The 15367-nt window shown below is 39.2% G+C and overlaps 2 protein-coding genes across 4 annotated transcripts in view; both read right to left on the bottom strand.

Moving 5' to 3' along the window:
* Nucleotides 1-1331: 1331 nt before the first annotated feature.
* On the bottom strand, nucleotides 1332-9230 carry dnajc18 (DnaJ (Hsp40) homolog, subfamily C, member 18). 2 transcript variants are annotated; one of them, XM_084731161.1, is made up of 8 exons: nucleotides 8752-9229; nucleotides 7114-7282; nucleotides 6660-6805; nucleotides 5365-5571; nucleotides 4542-4654; nucleotides 4097-4206; nucleotides 3803-3975; nucleotides 1332-2040 (listed from the first exon to the last, which is right to left on the bottom strand). In XM_084731161.1, the coding sequence occupies exons 1-8, from the start codon at nucleotides 8876-8878 to the stop codon at nucleotides 1916-1918; spliced, it is 1170 nt and encodes a 389-aa protein (XP_084587287.1). In that variant the 5' UTR covers nucleotides 8879-9229; the 3' UTR covers nucleotides 1332-1915. The 2 variants fall into 2 exon arrangements, with proteins under 2 accessions (XP_084587287.1, XP_084587288.1); XM_084731162.1 differs by lacking the exon at nucleotides 3803-3975 and having other exon boundaries at nucleotides 8752-9230.
* Nucleotides 9231-11242: 2012 nt separating this feature from the next.
* The window catches only part of ppp3ca (protein phosphatase 3, catalytic subunit, alpha isozyme), a 44688-nt gene continuing 40563 nt past the window's right edge, over nucleotides 11243-15367 (bottom strand). For both annotated transcript variants that reach the window (XM_084731164.1, XM_084731163.1), the window contains one exon: nucleotides 11243-14880. In XM_084731164.1, the coding sequence (XP_084587290.1) occupies nucleotides 14702-14880 (179 nt within the window). In that variant the 3' untranslated portion in view covers nucleotides 11243-14701. The remainder of the gene's footprint in view (nucleotides 14881-15367) is intronic.

Consider the following 15367-nt stretch of genomic DNA (forward strand, 5'->3'; position numbering starts at 1 on the left):
CCAGAAATCAAAAGGCCAATTTCTCAATAACCAGATAATTTATCATAAGAAAACAACTGAAATGACTGGTCACGAGTGAATGGGAGCAGGAACAGCTAATACAGCTAATCTGCACCCCTCCATCATTCAGTAACCCTGAAGATGACCTGGGCCCCTTATCTGGTCACTAATGAAGTTTCCCTTAAGGAGTCTCTGCCTGCCTTAGACCTTGATTGAGGTACAGTCTGATGCATTGATCAATAATGGGTCCTCCTTGATGCAACACTGTCAGCTTAAATCGGTTGCTACAGTTGTCAAGATGCCATCTGTGCATGCTGGCGTCACGCTCCTTATCTTTGATAAACATTGTAAAAAGAGGAAACGACCATTTGTTTTGTTGTGGTAACAGCAGGGTTGTCCTGAAAGTTTTTTTGGACTGTGGAGCTTTGGTAGTAATCAATATCAAATATTTGAAGCTTCAACCGATTGGACCTACTAATATAGGCTACTAGTTTGTTAAAATTCCCCGTCAAGTTGTGTGTGTGTGTGTGTCAGAGAGAGAAAAATCGCTCTGATAGCAGCTGCTCCTAGCAGCAGGATCAGCCCTCACAACTGTGCTACTGCAGCGCACTGTTTGATAGTTTCCAAGTCAGGTCGAGTTCTGGTTGTTGATTAACGCATATTTCAAGATGACTTGGGCAGTGCAGAGTAGCTCTCATAATGGGTCAGCTATTGAAAAACTCTGGCCCGTGCATAATCTAGCCAAAAATTGAATAAAAAATCCACTTGTGATCTTGAGATAACGGCATTAAAAAATATTTGCGAGCACAGCTGTTCTTGGCTTCAGCAGCTTTCAGCTTGTGCATGGTTTAGGAAGGTTTAGAAGGTACTGCATGCCATTTAGGCCCCAGCTATCTTACGGACACATAACACTGTGCAGACTTGTGAGTGGGCTTCTTGGTTCAAGTGGACTTCCTGCTTGTGACAAATCAAAATTACTTATTCAAAACATAGCCTTTTTTTTTTTTTTTTTCCAACAGTCATTCCTCATACTTAAACCTCAAACATTATGCCTTTGGCTAAAACACTGATTCCTGAATGGCAGAAGCTTAATGAGCAATGCGACAAAGACACAAAACAAGATGCAAGCAGTAGTGCAGGGAGCAGGAAGATCTACTGTAGGACACAACTCATTTTTGGCAAGGACATTTTTCTTTTGTGTAATAAGCACATTAAGTCAGAAAAATGTGTTTTGTAAAATTTTAGTCTACTGCGCCTCCTCCTGCTACAGTGCCAGAGGCCAAATTGTCTGATTAACCACAGTATAGATGTTTAAGTCATTTCTAATATCATTTCTAATGTTTGATTTGTCTGTTTTAATAATAAATAAAATGTCCTCTGTCATTTCACAGGACAGAAGCTCTGAGATTTGTCCAAAGACTTAATTACTTCCTACAGAAAAAAAAACATGAGCCAAGATACTCAAGTAACATTCACACTCATTAACTATTAAATAAATACACCTAAAATTTCAGCCAGGACACAAAAACATTCAAGAAAATAAATACAGATAAACTACAAAACCTAAACATGTATGTGTGAACATACAACTGCCTTCATAACCCCAAAGGGAGACCCCATATGTCATGCCATTTCTATAAGAAAGTTTAAAGGCTCTGACACATCTTATACACACCGGCACAGTGAGTCTGCACTTGATGCTGCTGCAGCAACAGCAGTGAACATGCAACTCTTACTTCCTACCATCGAAGAGGAGAGAAGGCACATTGTTTCCAGTGGCACTATCTCCCACTGGCTGCGCTGTACCTAAAAGAGATTTCTTTACAAAGTGGCCAGATTGGATCAATTACACACTTCAGTAAAATGTATTATTGTAAAGTCTGTAAAGAAACTGTGTTCTCCTCTCAAACAGTCCTCATTTTCCTCTCTGACGGCCAACCAATCGATGCAGTTTCTCACAGTTGTCCAGCCTCATCGACTCTGCCTTCTGCTTTAACCGTTCGTCTCGGTACAACTGTCCCAGGTTTGCCAAGTCCGACTCTGAAAAGGAGAACACAAAGACAAAAGAAAGATGTATCAAAGCTATTTATAATAGTTTTTCACACTGAAAGGAATAGCAAGAGCAAGAGCTTTGGGGAAATATACTTATTTGCTTTGTGGCAGAGAGATGAAAAGATCAATATTGCTCTTACATCTGTGTGGTAAATACAAGCTACAGCTGGTTAGCTTAGCATACAGATAGAAAACAGGTGGAAACAACTACAAAATCCACCACCAGCATCTCTAAAAATCAATATATCTTGGTAGTTATCTTGAAGGGAAAAAAAGTGAATTCACTGTTTTACTGAGGGTTATGTGCTGGACTATTTCTTGGGTAGGATCAGTTGCCAGGCAACCAGCAGAGACTCCAGGAAGTTAATGTGTAATTGCTCCCAACACAGGTTAACTGAATATTTTCCATTATTAACAGATTTTTTTTTAACAGTGATGGAAAACAAAGGCTGTGCGTCATTTTGAAAGATTAAAACAAGGGTGATCTGCTGTAACGTGCGGTTGTGTTGGTGGCAGTGAAGGAGAGATTATGTTAAGCCATATGAAAGATTGATAGAAAAATCTTTAGCCAAATAATCATAAACTAACCACAGGGAAATAATGTATTTCAATCAAAAAATCCACAAAGGGAGGGAGAGAATCAAATGAACTATTTATATATCCAGAGATCTGGAGGGAAAGAGTGAGACAAAAACTCTTATAAATGCATAATCTGTAAGTTTGTTCTGTATATTATTTAAATGTTATTTACTCTTTGTCACTTCAGTTGTACATCTGTGTAACTATGTGTGATCCCAGACTCAGATTGTGATCTTTTACCACTACGTATTTTGAATTTACAGGCTTTCCAAAAGAAAAGTGTTTCCGATGCATTCTAATTTCAGTAATCCATCATATACACTTATCTTCATTATTGTATATTTTAATCCATTTGCCATTGTGACTATAAACATGCAGTGAATTTTTGTAAAGGAGAATTGGGCTTCCTGTGTATTTTGCCAACATATAACTATAATCAAATATGATTCAAGTTTTATTTTTTGCATGCACATATATGAACACATGTTCATGTGCAATGCATTTATCTTTTTTGAGCTGCAGTTTTATAAGACCGTTGGCCATTGGCATTTATCAAGCATAAATAGCTGTCTGAGTCTCACTTTTGTCAGGCAGGAAGTCACAGAACACAGAGAAAAACACAGACAGACCAAGAGATGCACTGACCAGCTACCGCTAGCTAAGCAAGACACACAGAGAGAGGTGCACCGCAAGCGAACACATCAACGTAACTTTACTGTAACTTTGCCAGCATCAAACATATGGAGCAGAGAACACCTGACTGCTGTTCTAACACTTCACTGGTATTTTTTTCTCTTTTTAAGACTAAAGGGATAGTTCTACTTTATTCTCTTTGTAAACATTCATTACAAGGGGGACATAGCACCATTGTGTAACTGGGGTCCTATCAAGCATAGGACCACCTGACTCAGCCTGACGACACCTTTAAGGAGGACACCCATACCCCCATACCACACCCATAAAAAAAGTTGTTTGCATCCCTGAAGCTTATTTCCCAAAATGCCACACTTCCTTTACAGTGACCAACTGAATGCAATATAAATTTGAGAGTCTGCTTTCGTCACAGCAAAAAAAATATGAAAGACTTGATATGAAATTAGATTTGAACTTTATCAAAATCGGTGATAACTTTCACTAAAACAGACTTCCTAGTTAAATCAACTTTGCTTACTCTGCTGTTTCTCTTTCCAGCAACTATTCTGCAGATGTTCGATATAGTCGCTCTCAATGGTTTTCTCAAGCTCTTCGAGCGCAGCTCCGCGGTATTCCTTCTCAAAACTTTTATCCACGTAGTATGGTACACCCATGTGCTGCGTTTCCCTGGACACCACCAGCCCCATGGCCCTGAAACCCAAACACACCATTAAAATGTATTCAATGAAATTACGGCGTCACCTACGGTGGAACCCAGTGATTTGTTAAAATGTTGCTGTGGTGAGGTTGATGGTGCAACAGACAGACTCACGGCTTATAGAAGAGACTGTAGGGCGGGTTAGTGGCCATCATCTGAGTAAACACTGATATGAGGATTAGCACCAGCACAGGAAGAAGCTGCAGGAACGCTGTGAAGGTGTTCTGTGAGAAGATAAAATCAGCACAGATTACAAAGCACATAATGCTGCATGTAGGCTGCACTGATACACTGTACTCATGCCAGCACAGGACTTAAGTGTCTCTGAAGCAAACCACGATCATCCAAGGCAATAAAGCCACTTCAGTTATGAGGAAAGTAAATTTTTGACATGAAGTCAAACATTATGGGGACAGCAGCCTTGTTAAAAATGTATCCATTTTGCTCTGATGCTCCATTGCATGTTAATGATTACAATAAGGCCATGTCTACATAGAGCACAGCATAATACTGTGTTTGGTTAACAGAGATTTGTCCTTATGTTTTGTGAGTCACTGACCTGACTCTGGTTTTCCTCCACCACCTCCTCGCGCCTCTCATAAGCACGTCGACGACGAGGCTGATAGAACTGAGAGTAGGAGGCTCCCTGGTTGGTGTACACGTGAATATTTCCTGAAGACAGACACACATAGTTCTGTAGCATCTACACTTCCACAATAAGACGGTAGATAAAATTTCTGAATTATAACTAACAAAAACAATAATAAACAAAACTGAGTGATATCAGATCTTGGGTTATGAATTTCTTTGATGACACACCTTAAACAGTTTCTTCTTAAAGGGACAATTCAGATTATTTTATGCAGGGTTGTATGAGGTTCTTCTTGTATTACCAGCACAAAAGCTAAGCAATTAACTGCAGTAGGTGGGGTCAGCAACAAAAGGTATTTTAGGCACTTAAAAATCTGTACTTTAAGTCCACACTATATTTAGAATATTTTCACTGCTTTATCAGCAATTTTATTTTAGGGATCACAGGAGTCGCTAGTCTGCTGCTGCCCTACTCTGTTAGTTTGTATGTGTTATTGCATCACTTTGGTGCTTTAAAAGGATAGTTTTGATTCACCAAAGTCACACAATAACACAAACACAACAGCATCTCCCATGCGCTGCAAGGTAAAATTACTGATTTTGCCTATGGCATTTGGTTAGTTTGGAGAGAGTGATATGTGCTTTGTGTAGCAGTGGTTTTCCATTGTAAAAAGGCTGTCTGACAGCAAAGTAAAGCAGTCAAAATATTGTGAACACAGCATACACTTAAACTGATATTGATTTTTTGATGAACATTTTATCCAACCTAACACTTGTACACAGCACCTCACCTGTGGGAAACCTTCCACCAAAGAAAATGTTAAAGAGCTCCTCAGGTGAAATGTCGGCCTCAAAGTCTCTGTGGAAGTTTCGGTAGTATCCATGGCGACTGTGGCTGGAGTGTTGGGGTGCATTTGGAGCTGTGGATTGATCTCCATATTGATCATACTGCTGCCTCTTCTCTGGATTGCTCAGCACTGCATACGCATTGCCTATTGCTGTTGGGGGAGGAGGGAAACATTTGATCATGGCACACATTAAAACAACATTATGTAACCATTCTGCCTTACAAGAACAGCTTTAAAACCACTTTGATGCTACACTGACTTGTAATGGGGTGAGTGTTGCCTCTGTCATTCCCACTTTGTACCACTATGCAACTTTGCTGGGAAGCAACCTACAAAATAAAATACAGGTATATTCACCCCTTCCCTGTTATTTTGTTTTGGGGGATGTAAACATTGAGTTAGCTAGCTGTGGGCTACAACTCAGTCTACAAGTCAACAACTCATTTTCTTAGCCTATATTTGTGAACATTTTGGCATCAGTGTAAGTATGCTGAATTTATTATTAGCAGCTCATGTTTGCATGATGTACAGACAGCTATCATTGGATTACTTTGATACTGAAGGAAACTTAAAAATGTAGTTCTGTCTTCGATGATTGATGGGTGTTTATCCCCAAAAGTTCTCAGAAAGTTGCACTGAATCTAAAAATATGTGTGTCATGTCTGTGTGTTCAGATTTGACTGAGGAAGGAGTGCTATTTTTTAAATTGTGGTAATTGGGTGTTATGGCCTTTAACGAACAGAAATTGCCTCCATGAGCTGCTTGTCACAGTCAATTACTGCTGCCTGTAACTGCTGATGCTGTTGTTGAATGAATCAGTGGACAAAACTACAGCAACTAACTTTCAGTTGTTTTTAAAACACTGGCATGTACCTGTCCCTTTCATCTCATACCCCTGCCTCTGCACTTCACATGCAACTCTCCCGTGCTCTCCTGGTGTTTGAAAACTATTGAAATTAATAGAAACAGCTCACAGAATTTCTAAACTTAACTGAAACTGGTACAGCTGGAAGACCCAGCTTCAAGCTCTACTCTGCTGAAAGCTTAAGTCTATAAACACAACAATACTAGCATGAGGGTGCTGTTCTTGACCTGACCATGAACTCAAATGTCTGTTGTGGGATCAGTAGAGGCAATAGCAGTGCTTAGAAATAGAGTTAAAACCATCAGTCCCACAAAAAAAGATTTTTCTTTCTGTTAGATACCATAACAATGGTAATGGTCTGCTGAATTTGTACCTTTGAAAGCATCTGTGGCTCCTGGAGCAAAGTTCTTGTCGGGGTGAAACTTGAGGGCCAACTTCCTGTATGCCTTCTTTAAATCTTCATCACTGGCATTTTTGGAAACACCAAGGATTTCATAAAAGTCCTTACAATTCTTTATCCTGCAATAACACAACATAACGGATGTCAAAACTCAAGCCTGGATTTCAAAGCTAAAAGAGGTAATCTCTCTCAAACTCATATGAAGTTATTAAGTGTGTAAGACCCTTCTACAGTTGGTTACATGCACATTTACAGAGCGTTCCATCCAACATTCAATGCTATATTTTAACCAGTGTATAACCATTAGCCAGGTTTCCTCATGTGACATAGCCAGAGTTATATGAGGAGTAACAATGGCAGGCGTCAGTCTGTCACTGTATAACAGTTTGAGAAACTAATATAACAGAGGTGAAGAGACTCTGTGCACCTTTGAACACCCTGCCGTTGATCTTCGGTGTAGCTCTTCTTTTCATCACTACTTGCTGTACTTGTTTCATTGTTTCGAATGTCCTCATCTCTCCAGCCTGATGGTGGGGGTACGTGGTTTGCCTCTGGAGCAGCAGTGCCTCCATTCCTTACTATGGCATCTATCAGCACTATAAACAACAACATAGAGTCTGAAGTTAACTGACAGCTCAGAACAGTTTAGTCAAAATCACAATGGAAATTATGGTTACTGGCCAACACAAATCTATATGCCTGGGTTGGGTGATATCATGGTATGTGCCATACGGCAGCAATGTGTCCACAGGTAGAAATTTGGCATTACTGCAGTAACCACCCCTGTGCTATATATTCTGGGCAGGCAAATCAGAGCAGGGGATCTTGCAATTCTCTTCTCATCTTGTGAATCCAGCTGCTTTACAAGGTTAGGACTGGTCAATATATCAATATTATTATCAGACTGTTCTAGCTGTTCTAATATTTGCCTTTACCCACTTAGTCATGATCTCCTCATTACTTATGATAATTTATATTAAAAAAAAAACCATTAAAATCTCTGGGTTAATATTTTGTGAAAGCATCAATAGTCATGCCTACAATGTTGTTGCAATATCAATATTGAGGTATTTGATAAAAAAAAAAAGTGATATTATTATTATATAGAATCTGTATAGAACATAGAGATTGATGACAAATTAAAAAACAATATTTAGTATCTTAGTAAGGGTTGTGGCCACCACAAGCCTCCAGAACACCATCAATGCTCCCTGACATAAACCATGTTTCCACAGTTTTGCCAAATCTTCACAGGTCTTTAGACCATGTGGACATGCAGACAACAACAAGCTGAATGAACCTTTTAGCTCCTTTAAAAGTAGTTCCTGGGACCAAAAGTTCTGGCTACTTTGTGTGGAAATGTGGCTATAGAATATATACAACTCTGTTGTAGGGATGGACACAATTTTTCCGAAACACATTGCTCCAAAAACTCCCATAGATGATAACTGGCGGTAAAGTTGAAGATTATAGTATGTGATTCATATCATTTTCATACTCAGACCACTCAGTGACTTGTGGATTGTATGAAAGCATCTGCTCATGTTCCACCACTAATTCTTTCAGGTTTGTCGTTTGTATTTGTGTACGAGCAGAGTGACACTAACACAGCACAACAAGTTTTTCACTCCTTGCACAATATGTGCAATTAAATACAAGCTGCTGTAAGGTAGATCTTGTGGCATTTAGACTAACTGCCTTAAGCACGCTTAGTCAAAAGAGCTAAAACATATCTATGACGGCTAAATTATACTGGTTATGATGTCATTACTGCAAAAGCAAGGTAAAGCAACTGGAAGCACAGTCAGATCTCACAGTGCTGTCTGTCTGTAAGGGGGGAGGGAGCCTTTAAAAGCCCTATATTTCAGTATGTAACCTGCACAGATTTTAAGTATGAAAGCTAGCTAGTTAGCTAAATTTTGACCCCATATAAAATAGCATTTCTGTACACCTATCCTGAAACCTGAATATACATTTTTTACAGTTAGCTAAAAGACTAAGATAAGTTAGCTAGTTGTGCACAGTTAGCTAGTGTCACTGCAGAATGTGCGTCAGCTAATTTTACCTCTGGCCCGGGTGCTGGGGTAAATATTCTGGGCTTCATACAGCAGCTGCAGCGCCCGATCTTTTCGTCCGGACCGTAAACACAGCTTCGCCTTCTCTATCAGCCGGTCTGCTTCTTCTTTGTCCATTTCAGCGTTTCGGGGTTATTTCTGTCGCAGTCTCTAGTGGTTTGTCCCTTTGCAATGTGCGTCAGTATCATATGGTAAGACGAGCCGTTACAGCTAACGTTAACCGTAGATAGCCGATTAGCTGCGTAAGGTTAGCCAGGCGTCGGCGAGCCCGCAGTCAGTGTCCGAGTCTCAGACGATAGCGGTTGCTGTCAGGCTGCAAACAGTCCTGCAGAGAGGCCATTTTAAGCCGAAAACCTGAAATGCGGACTGTTTTTGTTTGAGGCAGTGTTTAAAGGGCCACCCTAAGAAATTACACAGGACCCCCTAAACTGCGATGGACAGGAGGAGGCGGTGAAGCAAAAGCGACGTCACATCCTGTCAAGTTGAAGTAGAAGCTTCTGCATGTGAAGAAAACCAACCGCCCGTGATGTTAAGTCAAAATGCTTTTCTAAATTAATTCTGTTTGTTAATAATTGTGGCAGTTATTTTTTTATTCATATATAGCGTTAAATATCCATCACTTTTCCGGTCTGTTACGTAACGGTCCTCAGAAAACCCAGAGGGTTGAGTAACATCAGCAGGTGTAAGGTGATGCTGCTGCTGCATTCAAGATCTCTCTCCAATACTTGCTTGTGATGCATTCAAGTGCATATGAGGGACAACAATGTACAAAATTGAAAATTTGGTGTTTTATCTTTTCAGTGTATGAGTAGATGGCCACACGCAGACAATTTGCTTGGTCTCTTTTGTGGTGCGGGGATCACACCCCCCCCCCTTCTTGAGAAAGTTTTTTGTGACCAAAACGTCTGCTCTTCTTCTTTTTTTTTTTTTTTTTTTTTTTTTAATAAAATAATTTTAAATGATCTTTTTAGTTTTTCCATCAAGTGGTACATTGGTGCCTTTGACAGCAGTGGCAGAATGAGAAGACAACAGGTATGTACAAGATATTTTTAGTTTTGCTATTTTAAAGTCAAACAAAATGCATATTTAGTGAACATAGATTATGGAAACATTGCATAAAATGGCAGACTGTCTTCATCTGTGTTACAGTTTGGCATATGATCTTGACAGGACATTTAAAGGTCCAGTGTGGTGAGATTTACTGGTATTTATTGGCAGAATATGGCAGAAATTGAATATAACATTCTTAAGCATGTTTTCATTATATCAGTGTATACTCACCTGAAAATAAGATTTTGTGTTTTTGTTAACCTAGAAAGAGCTGTGTATATCTGTAAGGGGCGCAGCTTCTCTTCCTTGGAGGCCTCCATGTTGTGCTGCTATTTCTACAGTAGACCAGAACAGACGTCCGTGCTTGAAAGGGGAGGGTAAGGTGAGGTGTCTTCAATCTGCCAGGTCTCCGCTAGATGCCACTAAATTCTAGAGCATGGCAATATGGCTAATGAACAATACCTTGACATTTTTAGGAAATTCCACAATATAAAATATATATCTCGATAAACATATTTACTCTAAAATAACAAGCTGAAAATTCTCAAATAGTGCAAACATGATGATCTCATTGATATGATGCATTGTAGGTTAAACCAGGGAAGTATGATAGAGTGCCTCAGTTACACCTCTTACATTGTGCCCCATGGTACATAAATTTAAAAAAATATATGAATGGTAGTGTATGGCGACAGGCAAATTACTTATTTTTTATGCTGTTTGAACTGTGCCACAACGTACACATATGGTGTTTGTGCATTTAAAAGACAAATTTACAGAAAATTGTGAAACACTTACACACTCTGATTACACAACTAACCTAAAGTTTATACAGGTTCCAACATGTTCAGTTTAAGACCATTGTTCTAGAAGCTCAATAATTATCAGCTGGTTATTCTCAGTTATATCTGCAGAGTGTGCATCTGTTAGAATGCATGTTCCCCCAAGACTTGATGTAGGTGGCCATTTCCTACCATACTGGCCATTCATTCATTGAGCGCATGTGTTCACATCATGACTCTCTGAACCAAAGATATGACATATTCTGAGGTAAACCTTTCCGTTTGCTGAACTTTTATGATTGGCACAGCTGTTTCAGAGGTGCACAAGGAGACGCACAGTCCGTGCGCCAGACCTACCACTTTGCGCTTGGCATTTATTGTTCAAATTCAACTGAGGCTGCAATGATAAGGCACCAGATGATGGCCATGAAATATGGGAGCTACAAAGGAGGTAAGGGCAAGGTGCACAGCCATATTTAGTTAGATATAAGATACTTTAGTGATGACTCTGATACAGAAATCAACTTTAAGTGTAGTACTATCATGATGGCTATATCAGTGACAAGCTGTGGGTTTGTATGTGGGTGTCATCAGGGTGAAAGATAAAAATAGTGTTAATAGTTTCATCAGTTAGTTAGAAACTAACACATTTTGTTCATGCATATTTTATTCAAGAGTAAAAAAATGTGATTTGTCCCATAGGGCATGCTTACAATGTGTGTTATCATTTAGGAAGTCAAATGCGAAAACATATTTCCATAGATAATAAAAAATGTTGCAAGATAAAATCCATTATATTTGTTCGTTGAAATATGCATGTAGACCATACAAGAACCAGAAACAGAGGAAGGAAAATAACCATAAGCTAAATTGTAACAATAATAATATCAGCAGTAAATATAACCAGAGTACAATGTTTCCTGTTAAACGTAAGTGCGACACATGATTTTCTTTGTGTCCATTTCATTTACATCTGAAAACCATGCTATCATGCTTTGGCAGCCTGAAAGTTGCTTTTCACTGAGATTATATTCATTCACACTATTGAACAGTTTCTGTACATCAGTACAACAGAAAAACAAAATAAACACAAGGCTTCACACCTTAGAAGGGCATCTCTGCATACAGTAAATCAATATAAAATTAAAAGCAGTGGTAATAAATAACAGAATGAAAAAATGGACAAAAACAATCAAAGGAAGCCTATTTATAAAATTTATAAAACAAGACAAATAAAACTACAAATATATTTCAAAAATAAAATAATTCAAGTTTACTATTTGAAACACAACTATCACAATTATAATCTCACATAACAATTAGGAACTTAATTGCATGCATTGATGCGTTCCGTACCATAGATGCTGTGTTAAAAATCACTTTTTGTCCATCTTTATTTCACATACCTTTATCATTAAATAGAAAGATGAAATATAAAGTAGAAAAAATATTAATGTATGAAAGGAAATTCTAGAAATTTATGTGATAGTATGTTTCGCTTGAGGTTGGAGCTTCACTGGTATAGCCGTTCCCAAATTATTTATTTTGAAAGAACCATAACGTTTCTTATTTTTAAATTTTGCTCTTCTTCTATCAGTCAAAAAGACTCCTTCAGTGCAACATGGGATTTTAGGATACAAATGGATTAGCCATCAAAGTATTCCGAAACAATATTTGGACATGGGAAATTATGTTTTTATTTGGATCACAGTGTGGGTTCACTTTAGATTTAGATTAGATTAGAACATTTTGATTGAAAAACAAGAAATGATATATGATTAACACATGTAGATGCAATATGGATGGATTCATAAACCAAATCTGTGCTCAGATTTCATGTGGAAAGTACTTCTGATAACATTAAATTAATCTATGAACAATTTCATTGATAAGGATATCCCATTTGTTCCAAAAAGTAGCAGTAATTTGCTTAATTCTGGTCAGGATGCATTCCTCAAATCCCTTCAAGGAATATTTTGGATTATTTGAAGAGGGGCTGTATGAGATAATTACTGATAGTCATGTATTACCTCAGCAGATGTTAGTCTACGTTTCCTCAGTTAGGAGAAGCACAGGCACCAGCACAGAAGCTAAGCAACGTAGTGCTGCCTCAATCAGTTAGATTGTTTGTGTTATTGTTTGACTTGGGTGAATCCAAACTATTTTTTCAAAACGCAGAACAGAACAAACCAGTAGAGGCAGTGATAGACCTGCAACTCCCGTTTTCTGCAAAGTAAAATGACTAATTTTGCCTATCGAGTTGGGTTGGTTTGGAGAAAACAATTTTTGGCTGATATAAAAGTGGCTTCCCACTGGAAAAGCTGTCTGATGGCAAAGTAAAACAGTGAAAACATTCTAAATATAGCATACACTTACATTGAAATTGATTTCTTAAGTGATGAAAATACCTTTTATTGCTGACCGTGTCCAAAGCAGGTCATTGAATAACTTCCATGCCAGTACTTCTCTCTGCTTCTCCTAACTGGGACGTGTGCCAACCGGCATCTACTGTAGCTGATACACTGACTATGGATAAGTGCCTCATACAACCCTACATCAAATAATCTGAACTATCCCTTTAAATAAATTTCACGATGGCTGCAAGCCTGCTTATTCCAAATGACACAATCGTGTGCGGTTGTTAAATAATATTTCAACAGTGTGCACTCACAAATTTGTAGAATTTCCTTCCCACTCTGATATAGAACTTTGTGTGGCTCTTAGGCATAAAATCTCATTGAATTTGCAGCACAGCAAAAAGTGCAAAAACTCAAAGGGCTCTAATGTATTCTGGAGTGACTGCATGTATTCTTTTACTTTCTCTTTAGCGACGAGCAGGTGAGAAATGATCAGGTAGTGTGTGACAGCAGGGCATGTCCCAATGTGCGAAATCACTTCTTCTTCTTTACTCCTCTGTGGTCCAGATATTGGCGTTAATGCTGCTGTGTTGCTGCTCAAAGTCGATGCAGAAGAGATGAGAAAAAACACGATTGAGAGCCTCCTTCGGCAGAGGATGCTCAACTGTATACTTTCCATAAGGTGAATTGCACGACATGTGTGAGGTATAGCTTGATCGAATGCCTTGCTTCTCTGATGTGACTTAAATATTTAATGGAGGGGTGGAAAATAACTTTAAGGATGATCTGGATCAGAATACACCTCTTTGATATTCACCTACAGATGGTGATGAAGTTGCATTATCATATGGGATAGTTTTCAGATATTGAATCTGGGTGCTGAGGTATCTACAGTAGCCAGTGGAGCCAATCTTTCCCAATGCTCCTTTCACCACCTCCCCTACTTTTCTAACCTCATCCCCTCCAAGTAAGTTCCTGCTAGGAGATGACTGATAATGAGGGAGGTGTGGAAAGGAGCAGCACTGCTAGTGAGACATACCAAAGATGGAGTTTGGGCTGCAGTGGCTTTGGTGGTCAGGCTGGAGCTGTGAGCACACGTGAGCACCCTGCCCTCATTCCCTCGCAGCATCTTACTACAAGGTAAATCAATAAATTTAAGTCCACTGGTAAGATTGCACTGCAAGTTTGAAGAGGTACGCATTTTGCATCATTTCTTTTTGCTTTATCTCTCACAAAGTGGTGTGTTAATACTAGCAACACAAGTAGGTAAACATGTAAGATTAGTCTCCTCATGAAGTGAATTTGTGAGTGATTCATAATAAACACTTTATGAAACAGTAAAATGATTTGTGTGGCATGGATACTGCAATTATGTCTTCTGTCAGGCCCTGTAATGAAGGAGCAGACGTTTGTCAGTGCTCAGAACAACACAACCGCCAACAATTCAGTCTGTAATTGAACTGAGAAAGGGAACAACAGCCAGAAACAACTTTCAACCAGTCGAGCTGCAGCCCCGCTGATCTCTCCTTATCCCCACCCTCTGCTGTGAACCCCTTCCCCAACTGTGCGATGACACACTGTCATGAAAAAAATGACCTTTTTTCCCCCGCCCATTTTAGATTTGCTGCAGATTTCATGTCTGTCTGTGGGCCTGGTTTATTTCTATGTTCTGAGGCCTGAATTCCCGATTTGGCAATGTCTTGGTTGCACAGCGCGACAGCAGCACGGTTCTGAGGCTTACAGACAGCACATCACTGGATGTTGCTGTTGTCATCCGTGCCGTTTGCCTCAGACATATTCATCTTCCCCATGGAGTGACCCACATGGTTCACCCCGTCCTTGCGAGGTGGCATGCGCTCATTGATGCGGTCCAGGCCCTTGGCCTCCTCGAAGCTGGTGATCTTGTGCTGAGGGGAGAACCCACGGATGGCTGAAAGGAGAAAATAGATATAAAGGGATATGACTCACCTTGTAATGGCACAATCTCAGAATATTCCTGATATTATCTCATACTGTGTATTTCCCCAAAAGTGTAAATCTCAAGTAGAAACAAAGGAGCCTTTTTTTCCATAACAAATGAATGTACTAAATGTATAGTATGACTCATTAAAATGTCACATTACAGGGTTACAAAGTACCAGCATGCTATTCAGTTATCTCTGCAACTGACAAGAGTGACACAGCAAAGTAGAAGCTGCTGCAATTTGACACCTCAAAGATTCCTTGTGACTCTCACACCAGCTGTAAAACTTTGAGCCACACACAAACACTGTAAAATATAAATAAAAAATGAGTTGTAAGACTCTCTTTAGGAGGCAACACTGACATGCCATCTGTATGCATATAAACTGGTATAGGTGTGTAGGAGAGTTTTTCATCAAGTAAAACTGATATCCTGTTGTTTTACATATTTAAAG

The sequence above is a fragment of the Lutjanus erythropterus genome, chromosome 11, assembly GCF_056507025.1.
Source record: "Lutjanus erythropterus isolate fLutEry1 chromosome 11, fLutEry1.hap2, whole genome shotgun sequence".
NCBI lineage: Eukaryota > Metazoa > Chordata > Actinopteri > Lutjaniformes > Lutjanidae > Lutjanus > Lutjanus erythropterus.

Excerpts from the sequence above, each read along its gene's own strand:
- dnajc18 (XM_084731161.1), bottom strand. The coding sequence starts at position 8,878 with ATGGACAAAGAAGAAGCAGACCGGCTGATAGAGAAGGCGAAGCTGTGT. Across the intron at positions 7,283-8,751 it reads CCCCAGCACCCGGGCCAGAG|TGCTGATAGATGCCATAGTA; the intron begins GTAAAATTAGCT and ends TGTTGTTTATAG. Across the intron at positions 4,207-4,541 it reads TGGAGGAAAACCAGAGTCAG|AACACCTTCACAGCGTTCCT; the intron begins GTCAGTGACTCA and ends ATCTTCTCACAG.